Source organism: Alosa sapidissima, chromosome 7 (assembly GCF_018492685.1).
Source record: "Alosa sapidissima isolate fAloSap1 chromosome 7, fAloSap1.pri, whole genome shotgun sequence".
Lineage (NCBI taxonomy): Eukaryota > Metazoa > Chordata > Actinopteri > Clupeiformes > Clupeidae > Alosa > Alosa sapidissima.
In genome coordinates, this window is record NC_055963.1 from 31,102,797 (window position 1) to 31,124,546 (window position 21,750).

The 21,750-nt window shown below is 44.7% G+C and overlaps 1 protein-coding gene across 4 annotated transcripts; it reads left to right on the plus strand.

Annotated features, from left to right (window-relative positions):
- On the plus strand, positions 1-17,393 carry acss2 (acyl-CoA synthetase short chain family member 2). Of its 4 annotated transcripts, none has more exons than XM_042098041.1 (20): positions 1-179; positions 643-830; positions 1,827-2,022; positions 6,093-6,184; positions 6,485-6,588; positions 7,345-7,417; positions 7,962-8,037; positions 8,465-8,573; positions 9,110-9,154; positions 10,781-10,918; positions 11,330-11,500; positions 12,257-12,390; positions 12,647-12,779; positions 13,034-13,090; positions 13,245-13,325; positions 13,605-13,713; positions 14,142-14,210; positions 14,474-14,650; positions 15,344-15,418; positions 15,632-17,393. In XM_042098041.1, the coding sequence occupies exons 2-20, from the start codon at positions 704-706 to the stop codon at positions 15,757-15,759; spliced, it is 2,094 nt and encodes a 697-aa protein (XP_041953975.1). In that variant the 5' UTR covers positions 1-179; positions 643-703; the 3' UTR covers positions 15,760-17,393. The 4 variants fall into 4 exon arrangements, with proteins under 4 accessions (XP_041953975.1, XP_041953972.1, XP_041953976.1 ...); XM_042098038.1 differs by having other exon boundaries at positions 657-830; XM_042098039.1 differs by having other exon boundaries at positions 4-160; positions 657-830.
- The last annotated feature ends 4,357 nt before the right edge of the window (positions 17,394-21,750 follow it).

Consider the following 21,750-nt stretch of genomic DNA (forward strand, 5'->3'; position numbering starts at 1 on the left):
AGCATGCAGAGCCTGGACTCGTCCCTGCAGCAGCTCGCGTTGTCTTGCAGAGTGACAAGAGGACACAGCAACATTAGCTTGGACAGTAAAACAGGTCTAGTTCTGGGGCCGATGGTTGTCTTGGTGCACAGTGCAAGGCACCTGCAGTAATACTGAGAAGGTGGGCTTTTGATCAAAAGGTAACGTTAATTAATAAGGTTTTGCTAACGGCCTGGTCTCGCGCGTTCAGACAGTCGAGGGCTAGCCACAACACAGGGTTCGTTCGTCCTTAATTGCTGGTAACGTTAACTTGCTTGCTAACAGATGTTCAAGACCTCTAAGCAGTAAACCATTTATGTGCAGCTACAGAATAGTAGACGAGCTAGATATATCTGTTAGTCATGACATTTTTGAAGAGGATGGTCAAACCAAATTCAATAAAACAGTTTGAGAGCAACGCTAGATAAATTATCTTAGCTGACATTTCACGTTACCAATTCCTTGCTAAAAATGTGAGCTAACGTTAACTGGCTAACCTTTCGTATCCGTCAATTATATGGCTAGAGCAGAGTAAAGGGTCAGTTAGCAAATCAAGCTAATTCGTCAAACACTACAGAAAATGTCACACTGTTTAGTAATTACACTGAGAAGCTTACTCAACAGTTTTTGTTTGACAGACTTGACAGTACACTAACGTTAGCTATCACTAGCTAAGCAAGTCAAGATGATTCCAGACAAAGCACCTGGAGAGGACGTCTTTCATGCGGGTGGCGATTTGAAGAAAGAAGCCCACGTACCGAGCTTTGAGAAATACAAGGAAATGTATATGAAATCGATAGAAAATCCTGACGGTAAGTAACGTTCACATTTAAACATTCACATGTTTCCTTCAAAGTCAGGCAGCTAAGTTAGCATTTCCTTGTTGGGGTGAACTCACTGTGGCCAGTGCCACGCTAGTAGTTAGCCTTCTTCTACTCTTCTCCTTTGACCAGAGCTGGAATCAGTCAATCTTCATTCATTTGCTCGCCCGCGTGTTATAATAGTTTTCATGCGGTGCTTATTCACTGAACACTACACATGTGGCGTATTTTTGTAATGGAGATGGTGTCCTTGTCATTCACATACTTTTGTTTCCCTGCGATAACCAGGATACACAAATACACTTCAGCAAGTCGCCCTTACCAAATCTGCTTTTCGCTTTGGGTAATTTGTATCAGTCAACATTGCTTAACTCTTAAACATGTAACTTTACTCGCTAATATTGAATGTTCGAACTAGTACTGTTTGATAAATAGCGCTCTGTTTTTAAATAGCATGGTGGCGCGCGCCTGTCTATTTTTAAGACGGTCTGTCAAATGTATCTTTGTTGTTGTTAGGCGTTCATTGTGAACGTGTGCAGCTCTCGTGTGTGCTGATCCACGTCCATAGGCCTGCACTTACTCTCTTCCACTGCAACTGTGCCTAAGGACCTAAAGTCCATTTGAAGCATTAAATCACTTGAAATACTGTTTTTTTTTTTTTAAATTATTATAATTGTTGTTGAAAAAACTAAACTTCATGCCATTTGAGGTCACTATAGATGCCCTACTCATGCTCTCATGTTTAACTTTGATGTAGGCCTACTACAATAGAGCAATGCTGCTACTACTACTAACATTTTGCTTTTGTCTCAGTCTCAGGGGCATACTGCTTTAAGGGGATATTTTATAATGCCTGACTAAGATCGAAATGTTATGAATTAAAGTTTCTGGGAGCGTCTTTTTACCTTAAGGGGATCTTCCCCATGTTCATGTAGATGAGCATTTTATTTGACCAGTGACTTAAATGCTCTGTCCTTTTTTCTATAGAGTTCTGGGGAGACATTTCCAAAGACTTTTTCTGGAAGACAAAGCATACAGGGCAGTTCCTGGACTACAACTTCGATGTCACCAAGGGTGAGATTTTCATCAAGTGCATGGAAGGAGCCACTACCAACATCTGCTACAATCTGCTGGATCGTAACGTACATGAAAAGAAACTGGGGGACAAAATTGCCTTCTACTGGTGAGTGAATGCGTGTGTCTGTGTTTGATCACAGTAAATATCTGAGGCATCTTGGCCTTCACATTCTGAGGGGTATTTCACAAAGGCAGAATTAAGACATCCAAGATAAGCGATAAAGCGAGGTTTGACATAGCGTTGTCTGGTCATCCTAGCTCAACTCGTTTCACTAATGCCAATCCAGGATGAGTAGGAGCGACTATGTCAAGCCAGGTGTAAGTAATTGTGTACGCGTTCTCGTTTCTGCTCCAAAGTACCCACGGTTGGAATAAAAGACGCGGAAAATAGCGTCATTCACACAAAGTGAACAACCGCTTTTGATATAGACTAACAATGAAGTAAAGTTGTCCTTTTTGGAATGGGGAATCATGGCTATTTCTGTAAAACAACGGGAGTAGGCGTGGTAGACCAAGTGAATGCAAATTTATGTATGCACCCACGTGTGAGTGCTTTCTTGTCTCGGCACGCAACGTCATTAAGAAAGCGCTTGCCTCTGCAAAGATGCACATAGTATGATATACCTTAATATTATAGTTGAAAATACCTCCGAGAACTTGCCCCTCCACTTCCAATCAACTACAGTAGGCTATTCATCAAACGTCTATCAATAAAATAAGCAAACAAAGAGTACCTAGGCCTATGTTAATAATTATAAGGCACAATTAAAATAATAACTATATGGTAGTAGGCAGACAATCTGTTTTGTTTTGCGAGCAAATACATATAGCAAATAGTTTATAAATGGAATAAAGCTCCTTAAAAAGGAGCACGGAGGTCTGATGTGAATGACAGCTAGCTGAACCAATAAGACAACATAATTCTAATGGTAATTAACTTAGCTTGGCCGTTAGCCTGGTCGGGACCAGGCTAGGTGCAGAGAATAAATCCCCATGGTAACTTATGTGCCATCTCTTTTGTGAAACCAAGTCTAGGCTAAATTCATCCAGGATAACCTAAAAATCCCAAATTAATCCCTTATCTAGGTTTTGTGAAATACCCCTCTGGACTTTAGACTTGATTGAAGGTGTTGTTTTCTTTCATCCTTGGTATGAGTGCAGTGTTCAGAGCAGCACAGGTATGAAACCTTTCAATTAATGCACCAGCTTACGCACTGTAACTTGCCTCACATTTTATTCTGAAATGACGTCTTTGTCGTTAAGTTTGTTATACTAGTGTAACTAGGTCCTATTCGAACACCACTGTACACATACAGGTCAGGAAAACAAGGACAAGGCCTAGAATGTTTTTCATACCAAACAATAACATTCACTGTTTACACTGCAGCCTTCAATTGGTCAATATATTTTGGATAGCCTGAACCTGCTATGCTTACCCTATGTCAAATTAAACTGATTTGTTCGAATAAAAATGGGCTCTGCAAGATTCAAAATTAAGGTTCGTACTTCTCCTTGGGACAAGCACTTTTACATTTTGGAAAACACTTTTCCATTTACATTGGGATTTTGCAAACATTCAGTGTCAGAGTCAATAAAATGAGCCCTTCAACGAAATTGACAAGCAGCTGTAAGTAGACTAAGCATGCTAAATTCGACATCCAAATCTAACGTTAGCTTTGAGATACTGTATGATTTCATAACTGAACTTAGTTTAGTCTCTTTAATGTAGCCTACTATGTTGTGATAAGACCTTAGCAGAGTTCACTTCAATGCAGCAGTTTTGAACAAATTTGCGCAGCATGGTCACGATGCTAAGCGGATTTAATAGCAATTTAGCCAGACGTCTTCTATGCAATGCTTCTATGTGGCAACAACAATCCTTCAACAATCGTGTGTGTGTGTGTGTGTGTGTGTGTGGGCTCCTCCTCATAAAGCCTTTCAAGTTGGTGATCTGTCAAGTGTAAAATGTATGTCCATTTGGATCGGCCAGGTCCTGTCAGCCAGCTAATTCCCATTGTTGGGCCTGTTCATTCTCATCTCCCTCATCCAACGAGTACCATTTCCGCTGTGGATCTGCACTGTCTTGCCCCCCAGTAAATGGTCTGAATTAGTCTTAACAGGAAATTACTGCATACATTTATGGTTGTACTATACCCTAAGTTGTATTATTATACTGTTAAATTGTCAAATTATCTTTCAGCAAGTGATAAGGGTCATGCGTTTGCCGTATGTGGCTCTACTGTGCTTTATCTTGGGCTATGATTGAAATGTTGTCTAAAGGCCGTTCATAGTGAATCATCTGCCCATGTGACTTTGACTGCTGAGCTTTGAGAACTGTGTTCTCCAGCAAGGCTCTGTTGGGCTGCTCCTGCACCTGAAAACGCGTGATAACTGCTGGGCTTTCACACTCAGTTCTGCCTCAGCACAGACAGACAAAGGCTATGGATGTGTCTGCGCCCATGCAGAAGTAACACAGAAATATCCTTAAGCCTCAGAGGCTTACTTACTCTCTGGCCAGGCCCTGTGCCTGTGCACAGGGCACATTTCCCAAGCAAGTCAAGCTTTCACAGTGCATCAGAGAGAGATGGCCCATGCTTTGCAAGGCTACGCTACCTGTTTGTATCTCGTCTCGGAGGAATGTTGAGGAGCACAGAGATGTCTCGATGAGCAACTACTACAGTGCCATCGTATTCATTGTGTGACCGAATGCCATCCATGCCCTTCATAGAGAAAGTTTGTCTGACCTTGATGGCAGAGAGCAGTATGTCTGCATTCAGGGCAGCACGCAGGCTCTCTCCAGAAACGGCCCCTCAGGACCAGTGCTACTATGTAAACAAACAGTAGCTCTATATGGGCGGTGTTTTGAGCATGATAACATTTTTCTTTTCCCCAGTCCTGTGTGTTTTGAAACTACATAGAGCTATTGCTTATTTCACCCACTGTGACTCTTGACTCAGCACTGTGACTCTTGACTCAAATTATGGTGATGGTGTAGGGGGGGGTTGGATGGAAAAAAAGTTGAACTTGGTCCTAGTAAGCCTTGCTTTGTGTTGGCATTGAGCATGTGTCCCATGCACTTCTGCCTGAAATTAAATTACTGTTGCAGCTGAGGTCCAGGCTACCAAGGGAGGCTCTGTCTTTGTGGGGGGGAAATTACGACATCCCCTTTAACGGCCGCGAGGAGCTGAAATTACTCCATCAAGACATCCGCTCTCTGCAACAAGGTGCTCACTATCAAGCTCTGATGGAATGCTGCATGTTGATCTTGGCACAGGATGCAGAGAGCAACAGTATCTGCATTCATTGCTGCTCGTGCTGCCCTGCTGTGCTATATTTAGCATGCTAGCGTAGCGTTTGCCGTTTTTTTTTTCTTTTTCTTTTTTTTTTTTTTTCTTCCAGTTTGTGCACATCTGGGTCCTCATTGTCTTTGTGTTCAGGTCCAGGTGTTTGCAATGGGCTAATGTCAGGTTTCATGTGTTGGGATGTCGTCATAGTAATAGTAGGCTGTGCTGTTGATCCCCTCTGGAGTTCCTGGCCCATGTTCTGATTTAAGCTGGAGTAGATAGGGTGGCTAGAATTTACTACCAAAGTGGAATTCAGCTATGCATGTTCACCTGCTTGTTCTATTTGAATATTTTATGTCTTATGGAAATGGCCTACTTGGTCATACTTCTTTAAAAGACACCAGTTTAATGTTACATTTCTTGCGTGATTTGACCCTAACCTACTAAAGACATAAACGTATGTATTTTTCCCCCCAGCAATATTATGGTATTCATACCTCCCCTGGTGTTCTATGTTGCCTCTAGTGAATCCTGTATTTCTCCTGAACTCGGAGGCAGTGTCTGACACAGTGCCAAGAGCCACACATTCTTCTCGTAAAACGCAACTGGGAGCTTTCAGTTGAAAAGATTGCTACACCAATAATGTTGCAACATCAGGCCTTCAGAAAGGCTAAAGTAAATCATTGCTGTATTTCCACTTATCAGCACCTCTTTGCACAGTGGGCACAGAATGCACACAGTGTTAAAATGTGATGTGATGTGAAAAAAATAAATATTCCATACATCTGTAAGATCTGTAATAGTTTGGAGTGATGTTTATACCCTTATCTGTGTTTTGCTGAGTATGTACTTTGATTGTCTACTGATGCAAGTGTGTCTTTTTTTCCACCAGGGAGGGGAATGAGCCAGGGGACGAGATGACTGTCACATATAGGGAACTGCTGCAGCAAGTCTGCAAGTTTGCCAATGTCCTGAAGTCTCAAGGTACAACAGCTACAGGGGTTGGAGACTGTGTGTGTGTGTGTGTGTGTTTAATTATATGGTAGCCTAATTTCTTGGCTTTCAAACTTTTATAATAACTAATTACTAGTGCAACACATTACAATTAAACAGCACACAACTTACTAATCTCAGTTGTTATTGAGCAAAACTTTTATCAGAAATTATTGGCTCTGTGTTAATTGACTCTGTCAAGTCATCTCAGCAGGGTTATAAAGTATACTTGTTTGAAAGAAAGGGACTTCATGCATGTTTCTCTCCTCGACTCCCATGCCCCTCACCCAGGTGTAAAGAAGGGAGACCGCGTGTCCATCTACATGCCCATGGTGGTGGAGCTGGTGGTGGCCATGCTGGCGTGTGTTCGTATTGGAGCCGTGCACTCCATTGTGGTGAGTGGCCCTTATTCAGTGTGTGACCAGTAGTTATGAGTAGCCTGGTGTCACCAGACTCATTCATTTAGTTTCACTTTGTGAAGATAGGTCTGGGTGCTCTCCATTGGGAAATGTTTCCAACCCTAGCATTGTAATGACTGCGTGTTGACTTTGTGTAGACTTTGTGACTGGTTAAGGTGGACAATTGTTTACAATGATCAAGGATTCCTAACTGCTCCCCATTTGCCAAACTTCAGCAAACTGATACTAATCCACATTGGCTGTCAGGAAACAATCTATTCACCTTTTGCTATTTGCTGTATACATGTATACCTTCTTTCCACTGCAATTTGTTTTATGTTGGCAGGCATTGCTATTACCATTTACTGTACCACTGCCACTTATGATTTCCTTTTTGAGTTTTTGGAAACATTGATCCATTGATCATGATGGGAGCCAGACTAATATCTCAGTGAAATTAAATGAGCCGAAAATACAGGTGGGCAGGGCCAAGTTGGGTCTAGAGGAAGCCCATAAGAAACACCAGCATATAGAACTGAGATATAAAAGACCATCATAATGGCTCAGGGTTGTTATTTTATGACCTGCTAAATTTGGTGTTTCTTGGATAATGACATTTTTTCCATATCAGTGTACTCGTACTAACTAATCTGTCTGCATGTTTCTGTGTGTGTGTGTGTGTGTGTGTGTGTGTGTGTGTGTGTGTGTGTGTGTGTGTGTGTGTGTGTGTGTGTGTGTGTGTGTGTGATCCAGTTTGCCGGCTTCTCCGCGGAGTCCCTGTGCGAGAGGATCTTGGACTCGCAGTGTTCGTTGCTTATCACTGCAGGTGAGTGAATGAAAATCTGCCTGCTCAGATGGTTCATATTTCCTGAGATTATACTTGGCCTTCTAATCTCAGTGTCAATTAGCTGATTCTCATTCCTTTGAAAAGGGAAAGGTCTGCAAACCACACTCCTCACCAGACTGGATTTGCAGTGCTGCTAATCGGCTTACGGTCAAACCCTATTTAGTTGAGGGGCTTTGGTTGTGACTGTAAGGGTGGTCATGGTTCAACATTTTCTTTGTACAGATAGGGCTGCCAATACAGTCAGGGACTTTAGATGATGGATGTTGGAACTTCATATGCTGAATGTTTGTGACAGAAGTTGTTGTACTTGTGTCACATTATTTCAGTACATTACTTTAATGTTGCTTGACGTATATAAAAATGAAAATGGGCATTCCTGTCCATGGCTATTTTGAGCACTCTGCACACATAAATAATGGCAGTGCATTCTGTTTATTTGATTTGTAGGCCCGAGTCTGTCTTTATTTGATTATGTTGTCTCTCCTTGTTCTCTGCCCGCCACTCCCTCCATCCCCAATCTCAGATGGCTTTTATAGAGGAGATAAGCTGATCAACTTGAAGGTGATCGCTGACGATGCACTGCAGAAGTGCAGGGACAAGTAAGAGCCACGCAGACACTCTACTTACAGCCTCCTTAATACACACACACACACACACACACACCGTACAACATCACACACACACACACACACACACACCGTACAACATCACACACACACACACACACACACACACACACACACACACACACACACACACACACACACTATAACCTCTGTATCTCTTTTCTGCTGTAGTCATATGGGTGAAGGGTAGAACCCCCCCCCCCCCCCCCCATACACAGTTGGCAAGTTTGTGTGATTAGTCTACATGGCTTAGAAGCATGCCCATTCAGATCAATTTCACTTCCCCATCTGTACACACTGTGATGATATGCAAGTAGCCAGTGGTTTGTGGTCATTGAGTATTTTCCTCTCACACTTTCCCTTTTCTCCCCCCTTCTCACTCTCACTCTCACTCTCACAGGGGTCTTCCTGTTAAGAGGTGTATCATGCTGAAGCACCTGTCTAAAGAGGAGGCGGCTGCACCTGGCTCCCAGTCTCCTCCAGCCAAACGCCCCTGTCCTGACTTGCAGGTGAGGGCTAACACTCCACCCTCCCTCACCCTGGTCATTTAGACCCACTGTCAAAGAGATTCAACAATGGCTTTCTCATTTCATTTAATTTGGTCTCTGCCCTCACTAACTTCTATAACATCTTTATTTCTTCATGTGTATGTACATGTTCTGTTATTTTCCAGACCCCTTTTCTCTGTTATGTTTGTTTCCAAATAAGCTTGCAAGCCTTCTGTTCTCATCTTGTATGGTTTTGTATCGGTGCAATAGAACCATAAATGATTGATAACATTTAAGCTGACTGGTTTGATGCCATAGACCCGTCATATGCTCACAGAAGCTTTCCATGACACCCATGGCCTTGCGTGAGGTGCAGCAGGAGCCACAGTAATCTGGTGTCACTGAAGACTTGTGTCAGTATTTGAAATGGAGCTATGTGTTGGATCCTGCATTTTAAAGTGTTACCATATACACCCCCCCCCCCCCCCCACACACTTCTCCTATTTAGATTTTTTTACGTTGAAATAACCTTTCCATTAACCCCTTCTCTAGCAGGAGAGAAACAGAGAGAAAGAGTAAAGAGAGTCCGCCCCGTTCCCCAGGTATTTCACATAGACCACCCTGTGCTTTTCTGGTGTTTTCTATCTTTCTCACTCTGTATATTACTCACACACACACACACACACACACACACACACACACACACACACACACACACACACACACACACACACACACACACACACACACACACACACACTCTATCTCTATCATTCTTGCACACTTCTTATCTCCACTCACCCACTCACTCAATCACTGCTCTCCCTCACACTCACAGTGTCTCTTTTGCTCTTTCTTTCTTTCTTTCTTTCTTTCTTTCTTCTTCTCTCTGACCCTTGTGTTGTTTTTCCATTGTTTCCTTCTCCTTCCTTTAACACCTGTCTTGTCCGCTTCTCAGCAGCCGTTGGGTGGGGAGGCTGTTTCCTGTCTCTTGTCTCTTGACAGGCTAACTGTCCTGTGTCCACTAACGGCCCGTTCCGCTCATATGAACACGTCACCGCTGGGAGGTCTCTGTAGGGCTACAAACCCCCTAAATGAATCGTATGATGATGTCCTGCAAGCAAAAACAATTGGTTTTAGTTGTTTGTAGTGGTAATACAGCTTAAACGATATTTAACAAAACATGTGTTACACAGCCTTATGCTATCTGTCAAACAGTATTTTTATGTATCTTTTCTGATCATATATTGACCCCCAACTGTGACCATTATTTTGTGGATCAGATTTAAACACATTGCAGCACTGGTTTTTGCTCCTGTCCAGTGCCTTGAACACTCTCTCTCTCTCTCTCTCTCTCTCTCTCTCTCTCTCTCTCTCTCTCTCTCTCTCTCTCTCTCTCTCTCTCTCTCTCTCTCTCTCTCTCTCTCTCTCTGTCAGAACACTCCATAGCAAATGAGGGCTCTTGGCTCTTACGTCAGTGCTCTGTAGTACTGGCTCCGTTGTCTCATCGATTTGACCACTCGCTGTGCAGTCAAATGCTGAGTCACTTTTTTTTTTTTTTTCCTCCTGAGCTTCATTTAAATGAGACTGTCACTTAAATGAAATGTTGTGTACTCTCCTGCTGACCTGGTGTGCCTCTTGCACATCGCTTAGAGAATTGCATGAGATAGTCTACGACTTTCAGTACTAATACATGTCTTCTTGATAAGTCATTAGTCGTTAGTAGTCAGTAGACACCTGTATCTCATCATCTTTTTCCCTCTCTTTGATCTGTTTATAGCTCTGCATCCACACATCATCTTTAATCTGTTTCTTTTTTTTCCTGTCATTTGAGTATCAGATAGATCATGGGTAACCTGATCAGATTTTTCTCTCTGCTTAGATGAAGTAGTTGTCAGATAGTGCAGCTTTTGGATGTGGAGTGTGTCTTCACTGGAACACTTGGTTACACACGTTGCGCTGGGCTCGACAGAATTACCAGATGTGTGTCGAGTACCAAGTGTGACACGTCCTTCAGAACAGATCAGACTTTTTTTTTTTTTCTCCCAAGTATTGTGATCATAGAAAATGTACAGTGGAGTCCCTGCACATTTTCTCAGTTTATAAGCACATGCATGCACTCTGTTTCACACACACGCACTAGCCCCAACTGGTAATGTTGTGTGTGGAGATGTTGGGTGTTGACCGTGTGTGCTCTGCAGTGTCCTCATGCCCCTGGTTGTGTGCAGGTGACGTGGAACCCGGATGTGGACCTGTGCTGGCACACTCTGATGGATGGCGTGGCAGAAGAGTGTGAGCCGGTATGGTGTGACTCAGAGGACCCCCTCTTCATCCTCTACACCAGCGGCTCCACTGGCAAACCCAAGGTACCACTCACACACCGCTTCCCGCCATATGAGTTTCTCTTCCTCTTAAACAAATTTAGCTCTCGGTGGCTCTTTTCTGCTCTTTTTTTATTTCTGTCCACTCACTCTATTTTTCCTTATCTTAACTTCCTTATGTCCCCATTTATGGTTATCTGGCTGCTACCTGATCTCTACCCATCCCCCTTCTCTCCTCTGTATTGTATTTCCTGATCCAGTTTTCTATTGTTCCTATAAAAGGCCTTTCATAGTTCTGGCTCCTCCACATTTTTCCTCTATTTCCTTAAGTTGACATGCTTCCTCACTCCCTTGTTAACTTTCACTTCTTCTAAAGTGGACTGTCTCATTTCCTGAGATTAATATCTCTCTCTCCCTCTCCCTCTCCCTCTCCCTCCCCCTGTCTCCCTGTCTCAGGGAGTACTGCACACAGTGAGTGGGTATATGCTGTACGCAGCCACCACCTTCAAGCTGGTGTTTGACTACCAGCCATCAGACGTGTACTGGTGCACGGCGGACATCGGCTGGATCACAGGCCACTCCTACATCACGTACGGCCCTCTGGCCAACGGGGCCACCAGTGTGTTGGTGAGCAGGCGCAGTACAACCCACACTCGTTAAACCTCCGCTTACTTTCACTGTGAACACGGCCTTAACACCCAAGAAAAACTCAGCTCCTTCTTTCATTGTGAACACGGCCTAAACACCAAATAAAAACTCAGCTCTTCTTTTCACTGAACAGGGCCAAAATAAACACCCATTTAAAAACCCAACTCTTCCTCTGACAGTTAAATATTACGGCTTTTACACACAGTTGCGTTCCGTCAACGCATGCCAGTGGGTGTTCCCGACGGTAGCTATCCAAATGACTTGAAGTATAACCGTAATTTGATTGGTTGGTGCCGTCCGTCGATTGGCTTGATTGGCCGGTGCCATCTGTCGGTGCAGCAACAGCTGAACTTCTCAACGTGAGCGACGGGAGAAACACGACGCAACGGACCCACAATTCAGTTTGGCAACGGATGACGTGAGCCCATGCAAAGTGAATGGGATTCGTCTCCAGCACTGCAACGCACGCAACTGTGTGTAGAGGCAGTTAGCAACTTTGTCTTTTTCATACATGCTGGTTTATGTATGATGGAGGTGTATGAGTTTGTAAGATTACAACAGGAACACATTAATACTGTGATGGGAGGTGGTAAATCCTGTGTAGTTTTAGTATTATGCTGTGTAGGAAATGGAGTGATTTACAAGACTGCGTAGTAACTAGGTTGTGTTTTTGTCTTTGGGTTTGTCTGGTGATTTATTGGCCTGTGGTTTTTCCCCGTTTCCTGTTCCACCCAGTTTGAGGGCCTGCCCACCTACCCAGAGGTGAGCCGCATGTGGGAGATAGTCGATAAGTACCACGTGACCAAGTTCTACACGGCCCCTACAGCCATCCGCCTGCTCATGAAGTACGGCAGTGATCCCGTGCAGAAGTGAGTTTACTCTGTGTGTGTGTGTGTGTGTGTGTGTCATTGCTTTGTGTTTTCAAAGTCATATATGGGAGTGACCAACTAAGCCTGATTGAAGGGGAATTCGTTCTCCAGCTTGTGATGGGTGGGTGTGCTTACACAGGACAGGTGTTCTCTGTGTGTGTAGGGTTTTGAGTTGAGGGATCACTCAAAGGTGTCTACATCATCCGTACACACACCCTGAGCTCCTCTGACGTGTCCCTTGTCGGCTGCTCCTCAGGTGCAAGAGGGACTCTCTGAAGGTGCTGGGCACGGTAGGGGAGCCCATCAACCCGGAGGCCTGGCAGTGGTACTACACCGTGGTGGGCGAGAGGAGGTGCCCTGTGGTGGACACCTTCTGGCAGACGGAAACGGTGGGCACTCGGGTCTTCACTGGACTCCATCTCTCTCCCTCTCTCCGTTCCCTTCACTTTGCATGTTTTGTTTATGTATTATGTTTATCAAGTCTATCAATCTGTCTGGATGCCTGAAAATACTGTATATGCCTCTTTTAGATATTTGTACATTTGTAATGAGGGCATCTCATTGTCTCTTGAAGCCTTGCAACTGAAACCTTCTCTTTTCCTATCAATTATCACATCGGTCACTCTTTATCTTGTATATGTAGGGTGGACATGTGTTGACACCACTTCCAGCCGCAACACCCATGAAGCCTGGATCAGCGGTGAGTCATAAGTTTCCTGGAGGATGATCTGATTTAAAGATGAGAATCGACCTCATTAACAAGAGCAAATAATATGTCGTAATTTGAAGACATCTGTTCTAGGCATGTTCAAAAAAAGTATACTTATGTGACGTTTGTGGTCGTTTCCGTGCAGACCTTTCCGTTCTTTGGAGTTGTTCCAGCAATTCTGAATGAGTCCGGAGAGGAACTGGAGGGACCAAGTGAGGGCTACCTGGTAAGTCCTCCCACTATGCAAGTTTCTGCTTGGATGTAGTTCCAACAAACTACAGTATTCCGTTTGCTTAAGTACAGTATACAGGAGCTTATTCTCATTCACACTGGTGTTTTTTAATTTGACCCCTTTTTTAAAAACAATTTGACTATACCTTTGCAATGACGTTACAGTAACACTCAACCTCATTTTATCAAATCTCTCTGACACCTACAATTGAAACTTTGCTCCTAGAGCCCACATAGAGCATTAAGATTTCTCCTCCCTCCCCACTCCTCCCAGGTGTTTAAGCAACCATGGCCAGGTGTGATGAGGACGGTGTACGGGAACCACCCGAGGTTTGAGACCACCTACTTCAAGAAATTCCCTGGGTACTATGTCACGGGAGATGGTGAGAAGCACTCTCTTGCTTTTGTGTGTGTGACTATTATTTAGTTTGCTACATAAACACTCTATTTCAAGTCTAGTTTTATATGTGTGTGTTGTATAGAGAGACTAAACAGGCAAACGCTGAATGTGGCCTAGCTGTTCACTGGCAGCCTCCTACAAGCTGAACTATTGAGTGCAGAGGCAGAATGCCCTGCTCTAGTCCCCATTAACCCCCACCCCCGTCCTCCAGGATTAGAGAACTCTGCTGAAAAGCAGCTTGTTTTCCTCAAGCTTGGCTCTGTTTGTTGATCCGTTTAGGGCTGTGGCTAAGTGAAATTGAATTTTCTTTTCATGGGAGCCTTTGCAAGCCTTTCACCCACTCCTCCCGTTGAAATGTAAATGGCGGTTGTCATCAAGACGTGTCTGAGGTGTGGTCTGATTTTCCTCCAGGTTGCCGTAGGGATAAGGATGGATACTACTGGATCACAGGGAGGATAGATGACATGCTGAATGTGTCCGGTGAGCTGGAGCTATATGAACCAACATACATTTTTCAGTAGTTCATCTTCATTAACTGTAGATAGGTTTTCTAAATGTTTCCCTTCATTACAAAGTAGGTTTTCAACATTCTGTACTACTTACAGAACCTATAGGAACATATACTTGCTTATAGGTCTCTCTGTTTAGTTCAACTCTGTCCCATAGTTCAGCTTGATGAACATTTATAGTTAACATTAGTCTCTCTCTCTCTCTCTCTCTCTCTCTCTCTCCCCCTCTCCCAGGTCACTTGTTGAGCACGGCGGAGGTGGAGTCGGCGCTGGTGGAGCACGGAGCGGTGGCCGAAGCAGCGGTGGTGGGACGGCCCCACCCGGTCAAGGGCGAGAGCCTCTACTGCTTCGTCACGCTCAACGAAGGAATCGGCTACAGCCGCACGCTAGAGGCTGAGCTCAAACAGCAGGGTGTGTGTGAGATGTATATGCTATATGTAAGGGTGTGTGTGTGTGAGACTGCATACGATGTATACGTGATATGTGTATTTGTGTGTGTTATTGCTGTATCCTAGTGTGTATGTGTGCTAGCCTGCTTAGGGGGTGCATATCTACGCTGGCCTATATTTAGCTGTGAGTATGATGTACTTCAGACAGCTTGGGACTTTCAATTGCATCTCTCAGGGATGGTTGTAGTGAGCCCTGGGACTGCGTACTGTAGATGTGCCATTACACTAGACCTTTAAACAGGGCCCCTCTTGGCTTTAATGACCTCCACAAATAAGATGTCTCCTGAGCATTATGTCTTTATCCCACATAATGTCTTTATCCCAGCAGAAGTGCTGAGGAGTTATGTTCTGTCGTCCCTCGCGTGGGACTGGTCTCTGGAGTTAGGCAGGGTTCACATCAGCCAGCGGCCAACGCAACGCTCGGACCATAATATGTTTTATCTCGTTCCTAAGCAACACAAACGGTTTGTCAATTGAATACGCTCGCGTTGTGCTTTGAAAGTTGAACCAAGTTCAACGCTCAGTTTGTTCAACGCTAGCGTTACACCAGCGTTGCCACCGTTCCGCTGCCGACCCATAGACAACAATAGGAAACCTGCCGCTTGCCGCTGGCTAATGTGATCCCCGCCTAAATGTGCGGTCCTCTCTTCTGCAGTGAGGGAGAAGATTGGTGCCATTGCCACACCTGACTACATCCAGAGTGCCCCAGGCCTTCCGAAAACCAGATCAGGTGATTGGACACTTTGAAGTTCATATTACCATAATTCTTCTAATTTGTGCACTTATCTATGGTATTAGTAGTATATTCGTATAAAATTGTCTGGTCTTGTCTTAATTTGGCCTTTGTCTTATTCTTGATGAAGGTATGTTTTGCTGCATTTCTTTGAACAGTTTTCCCTTGTTCCATCTTGCACTCTCTCCCCTTGCCCTCCTCCTTCCGCAGGGAAGATCATGAGGCGCGTGCTGCGTAAGATCGCCTGTAACGAGCGTGACCTGGGCGACGTGTCCACGCTAGCCGACACCTCAGTCATCGAGCAGCTCTTCCAGAACCGCTGCTGCACTGCCGTCTGACCAGCAGGGGGAGCCTGCCTGCAGCGACTCTCCCCACGTCCAATAGGGGCGGCCAGTGGGGGAGAGCAGAGTCTGTGGGATTGGGGTTAGGAGTGGGGAAGGGGAGGGTAGAGAATAGATAAATGGGTGAGGAAATGGGCATTAAGAACTTTGGAGATGTAAAAAAATCGTGTTATGGAGACTGCCAGAACCATCTGAGATCCTCTCCGATGAAGAGAAAAATATTAACTAAGAAATGAGAGAAGTATCTGCCCTACATTGAGGGTAGAGTAGATTTGTATAGTAGGAATATTTTGTTTTAACCATGATTTGTTTATTGGTTTTTTTACATGTCCTTTTATTTTTTTGTAGATGTGTTTTTGTTTTTGTCTTTTACCTTTGTCATTCAAGCCATTCTCACCATTGTTAGACACGCTTTGCATTGCCATGAACTGGGTCGCTGCTTTTACTGCTTGTGTGTCATGCTTTGTGGAGGATGATGATGCTGATTGTATTGAAATAGAAAGAAAGTACCAAGCAATGTCAGGTTTTCATTTATCCTTAATCTGTTCAATTTTGTTTCATGGTCATAGTCATGCATGAAGTTTTACTCATGAATGAAGCACTTGTGTGAATGTGCCAATAACAACCTGGGAAATGGGAAATTTTGTCCTTACCATGCAACACCCTTAGATTGTAAGGGTGCGAGTACTTTTTTTTATTTTATTAATGCTCTTTTTTTTTTTTAACCCAAGGCAATAACATGTTTTCTCTAGAGAGGTCTGAAGCTTTGAACATTTGTCTGTAGACTGTCACAGTGGAAAATGTCAAAACCTGTCCTGTCCACTATAGAAGGCCACACACACCACTACTCACAGACACACACACACACACACACACACATACCACTGCTCTCACACACACACACAGACATACCACTGCTCACACACACTACTCTGTCCTCAGGTTCCTGTGCTCTGCATGAATTGTGTTAATGTTCTGTGATCGGCTGTCCACCTGCCCCTTGAGACGTGGGTCTCTACATAAGTGCTCCTCTCCTCCTCAGGAGATCCCTGACGTGTCTACGCTGCCAAATTGAGCCGCCACGTCAGCGACTTGGTTCCTCTTTAGAACCTTCTATTCCTTGTGCTTTGTGAAATGAGTTCTTGGTCATCTTCTTTTTGTGCTAGAGATAAGTCTAGCCCACAGCAGCGTCTTACACAGTGAGTTAAGAGTCCGGCATTTGAACCCAGAGTGCTGGGGAAACGTGTCTGTTCACTTTACTATTTCTCCTTCACTGTGTCTATGGGGTCTGTATTTGAGGTTGCTGTTGTAGATGAATGAACATATTTGATTTATTCCAAGCCTGTAGTGCAATTCATGGACCTCAGCTTCAAATAGGCTGTTGTTGACTACTGACATTCAGCTGTCGAAGCATTTTCATTTCCCTCTTTGTAAACACTGTAAATTAGATTTCCAAAGACAGGATGGACCCCTCAGATGTTGTCATGCCTTTGAGTTAACAGAACGCTCTCTGTTTTCCTTTTTTGTTGATTTTGTCGTTCGAATCATCTCGGTGCATCCAAACAATGTGCGTCATAAACAATGTTTAATGATCGAAGGTGTGAAGGAATAAAACAAACAACTGAAAGGAATTCCGCCTCGTTGTCTGCTCTTGTCTCGTGTGAAGGTGTTTTGGAATTCTCCAAAATCTGACTGTCTTCCTGTTGTTGTTCAGTTCAGATATTTGGCTGAGACACAGTCGTTTCTATTGTCCTCTGTAGCCTAGTTGGGTAATGCTGTGTTGCTTAATGTTTGTGCTGCGCCAGGGGAATCGTTGTGGGGGAAGATGGACGCTCATTAGCCTTTGCTTGGCCATTGTGACTAGGCTGGTGATGACTGGCAGGGGCGTGCACCATTAAGGGCGGCCATGTTGTTTGGTTTGTCTCTATGTCCACATAATTAATCGCCTTTCTCCCTATCCACCTAAATTAATGGACAGGCTAACCTGCTGACAACAGCTTACTGAGGTTGGAGTGGAGGAATTTGGTGGACACTCCCCTGACCCACTCTACTCTTCCTGCTTTTCTCTTTTTTTATCTCCACCTCTCTTTTTTCCCCTCTGTCTCCTCTATTATTTCTCATCTCAGTTTGAAGTAGGAATGCCCAAACAAGTGTAGCCTACTTGGTGACCATTATGAGTAACTATTAATTGTGCTAGCTGGCTGACTGTCACTGGGATGGTGGCTAATGAGATGTTTGAGTTCTCTAATTACTGGCCTTGAACAAGCCGCCCTGTAGCCTTTACTGGACCCGAGTACGTGCAACTGGTGAATTGACCAGTTCACCTCAATGCCCCATTAGCACATGGACTCAGCACACAGCACCCCATTTACAGTTGTGTGCAGAATAATAGTGTGTTTTAAAAAATTGAATAAAGCTCAAAATCCTTAGAATAGCTGTTAATTCCATAATATCAATGCATTTGGAACACTGCACATTCAATTTCAAATAAAAAAAATAGCAGTGTTTGCATTTTATCTTTAAAAACTCAAACATTTACTGTATAAACTGAAAAATGTCTCTAGATTTTGCTTTACTTTGAATCACTGCACTCTAGTTGCATTACCATTATTTCTGAGAATTGTGTCACATCTGTGTTGCTGAGTCGACCAACTGGCACCTGTGAACAGGTATTCCAGCCTAGGACGATTGAACTACATTCCACAATTCCTCTGCATTTCTGGGTTTTGCCTCAGAAACAACATTTTTGATGTCACCCCACAAGTTTTCTATAGGATTGAGGTCGGCATCAATTTTCAAAGGAAACCAGTACCAACCATGGTTAATCCACCGAAAACTAGGAGAACACAACTTCAACTTTGATTTGCAGGATATATAATTACAGTTGCAACATACTGACAGTAATGTATGTTACACCATCTATTTTATGCTAACATGGTTTTATATCCATGATACAGCAATGAACCTACACAACAGCTGTGTCTTGCCATTTTTGACAAAGAGTGACCACAAGAGGGCAGTAGAATCAAGACAATAATATTATATCATGCACAATGACGATGTGCTTCATTTGCTGGCCCTGTGGGTGGATCAGAGAGAATCAGTTCATTACAGTGTGGGCTCCCTTCCTCTCTGGTTATTAACCCACCACGAGAGCACATTTCTGGGGTGGATGTCTCAAATGATGAATCTGAGCACATACATACACAGTAACACACACATGCACACCGGCCATCTGCTGCTCTTTGGGTTACCTCTGATTGAATAATTCATGCCATGCTGCTTGTTTTGGTGTCTAGGGGTATGGAGGAGGGGGAGGGCTGTCCAGCAACAGCCTGCAGCCTGTTTGTGCCTGTCTGTCTGTATATATGTGTGTGTGTGTGTGTGTGTATGTGTATGTGTATGTGTATGTGTATGTGTATGTGTGTCCCATTGTGTTTCTGTTTGTGTTTATATATTTTCCATATCCTCTCTGCAGCCTCCCGCTCTTTGCCAAATTGCTGGATTGTGCATGAGCAACTAGGCTGTGATCATTAATCACCAAGACCGCTTTTGGAGGAGGCCTCGCTTCCTCCCTGTTGTAGAGGGCGAGAGACAGAGAGGAGAGGAGAACTACGGGGGGAAGAATGTTTTGAGTGGCAGGTATTCGTCCATGCCTGCCAGGTGTGTGTGTCTGCAGTGTTGAGTGAATATGTAAACACACACTCATATACACACAGAGATATGTTAGGTGTTTCTCTAATCCTTTCTAGTATAACACAGTTTGTGCTGCTTACTGTTGAGATGAGAGGGAGAGCAGAAGGAAAAGGGTCTCTCATGCATTAACACTGACTCAGCGTTTGCTTCCAGGTTCCCACTGCCCTGTGAGGTGGTGTGTGAGGGAACACCAGGGACCCTCCCTCTCCAGTCCTGCACCATGAGTGACACATCCGTTTCAAGCCGCCGGTGACACATCCACTCCCAGCCGCTCCTGACGCAGCTGTCACTCACAGCATCGCTTCAGAGATCCCAGGCAGGGTTGCTACCTGCTCTCTTCCCAGACTCCCGTCCCATCCCGTCTCTAATTATCGTGTCCTATTTTTCACCAGGACTCCCGATCCTTCACCCCCCCCCCCCCCCACCCATCCTTTCCCTCCCCTCCTTTCCCTCCCCTCCTCCTCCTCCCTCAGATACTGATGATCTTCCACACAGGGCTTTTTTCATGTGTTTGTATGGCTCTGTTGGGAATCCATGGGGCTCCAGAGTACACACCGCAGGCTGAAGAAAGAATATCATCATCATGGTTCCATCAACAAAAGGGCACGCACACCCTACACTGAAAAGCTCCAGGTGCTGGACATATGGAAAAAGTCAATAAAAAAAGAATAGAGTGCACTCACCAGGTATTGCTCCCAAACACATTTGATGTTTTACTGCCCAGAACGCGACGTTTCATGGCCCAGGCGCTTTCTCGGATATTTCTATTTCTAGAAGGCTACATCCAATCTGATTTGACTTTTCTGGCATCAGATCCATGGCATCCGTGCATATGGCAAACCACATCCCTGAAAAGAACCTTTCCCCTCGGGCTTCTTCTGTGGCTTAGCATATGAATGGCAGACTGGCCCTCCACAGTATATTAAATCTCAGTGGGTTGAAGCGCCTTTTCCACTGCATTCACTTGAGGGCTGTATGACGACATGCCTTCCGTCTTTTGTATTGCACACGCACAGTGCTGTTCAGAGGCATAAATGTTGATATGGCTGACACTCACACAAAGAGGTGTCACTCAGATGCACACACACATAGACACGACGCAACAGTACAGAAACAGACTCGGGTGGATTCTTAAATAACAGGATGGTTACCCGAGGCCTAACCCAGGAGGAGTTGAATGGCCTGTCTGACTCTCAGGGGAGTGGGAGCCATCACTCACCTGTCACTCATGTACAGGGTGTACCGACACCTCTCGGAGTTAGATACAGGGCCAGTGTCAGGGCTCGCCTGCCTCTCTCTCCCCCATAGCAGTCTGAGGAGGCCTGGCAGGAGAATTAGGCAGCAGGGCACGACTGGCAGACAGCAGGGCAAAGGCTTGGGGTCCCCTGGGTGTGTGTGTGTGTGTGTGTGTGTGTGTGTGTGTGTGTGTGTGTGTGTGTGTGCGTGTGTGCGTGTGCGTGTGTGTGCGTGCGTGCGTTTGGGGGGAGTTGAGGAGGGGTACATGTTGGCCCAGCTGTCGTGGGCGTTTGACCCCATGAAGCATATGCGCGACGAAGAGGCCACTGTTGTTTGTGCTCAGCGTCAGCCGCCACACTCCCCGGCTCGCAGACGCACAGAGACAGGTGGGTATGTGGAGAGAGAGAAAGAGAGAGAGAGAGAGAGAGAGAGAGAAGGAAGAATAGAGCCAACGGCTGGGAGAGGGGGAAAAAAGGACAGGCTAATTAGGATCAGGAGGAGGTTAGGAGGTGTGAAAGGAGTGAAGCTGAAGCAGATGATGAGAGAAGGAGGGAGGTGGAGAGACGGAAAGAATAGAAAAGGAAAAGAGGGAAATAACGAAAGAGTAAAACCGACATCTGTAACTCATTTGATTATGATTAAAAAATGGAATGAGAAATGAAAGGAAAGGATGGAGGGAAGGAAGGAGAGATGGAAGAAAGAAAACAGAAGATTGATGCCCAACTGTCCTCTTCCATTTTGGTCTTGCAAATCCACCTAAAAATCCTTTATAGGCGTCCACTTCTGAGACCTTCTGTTGATGCCACTGTCAATTCTCCAACCTGGAAAAACCCCATAATACCTCTGTGCCTGGATCGAAACCGAGAGAGAAAGCATGAGCAATGGGGAAAGAGAAAAAAGCAGTAGCCACCCACCCCTCCTCCCCTTCCCTCTCATCCTTCCATCGCACTCCTCTCTTCTGCATGCGCAATGGTCCAGGGGGATTTGAATCTGACCGTTAGGCAGAGAGAGGGGGGTAGCGGAGAGAAAAAGAGGGAGGGAGGGAAATATGAGCAG

Bases quoted from the DNA above. Each gene is read 5' to 3' on its own strand.
- acss2 (XM_042098041.1), top strand. From the start codon at position 704: ATGATTCCAGACAAAGCACCTGGAGAGGACGTCTTTCATGCGGGTGGC. The intron at 8,574-9,109 runs GTGAGGGCTAAC...TCTCTAGCAGGA, and splicing joins GCCCCTGTCCTGACTTGCAG to GAGAAACAGAGAGAAAGAGT. The intron at 14,211-14,473 runs GTGAGCTGGAGC...CCCCTCTCCCAG, and splicing joins TGACATGCTGAATGTGTCCG to GTCACTTGTTGAGCACGGCG.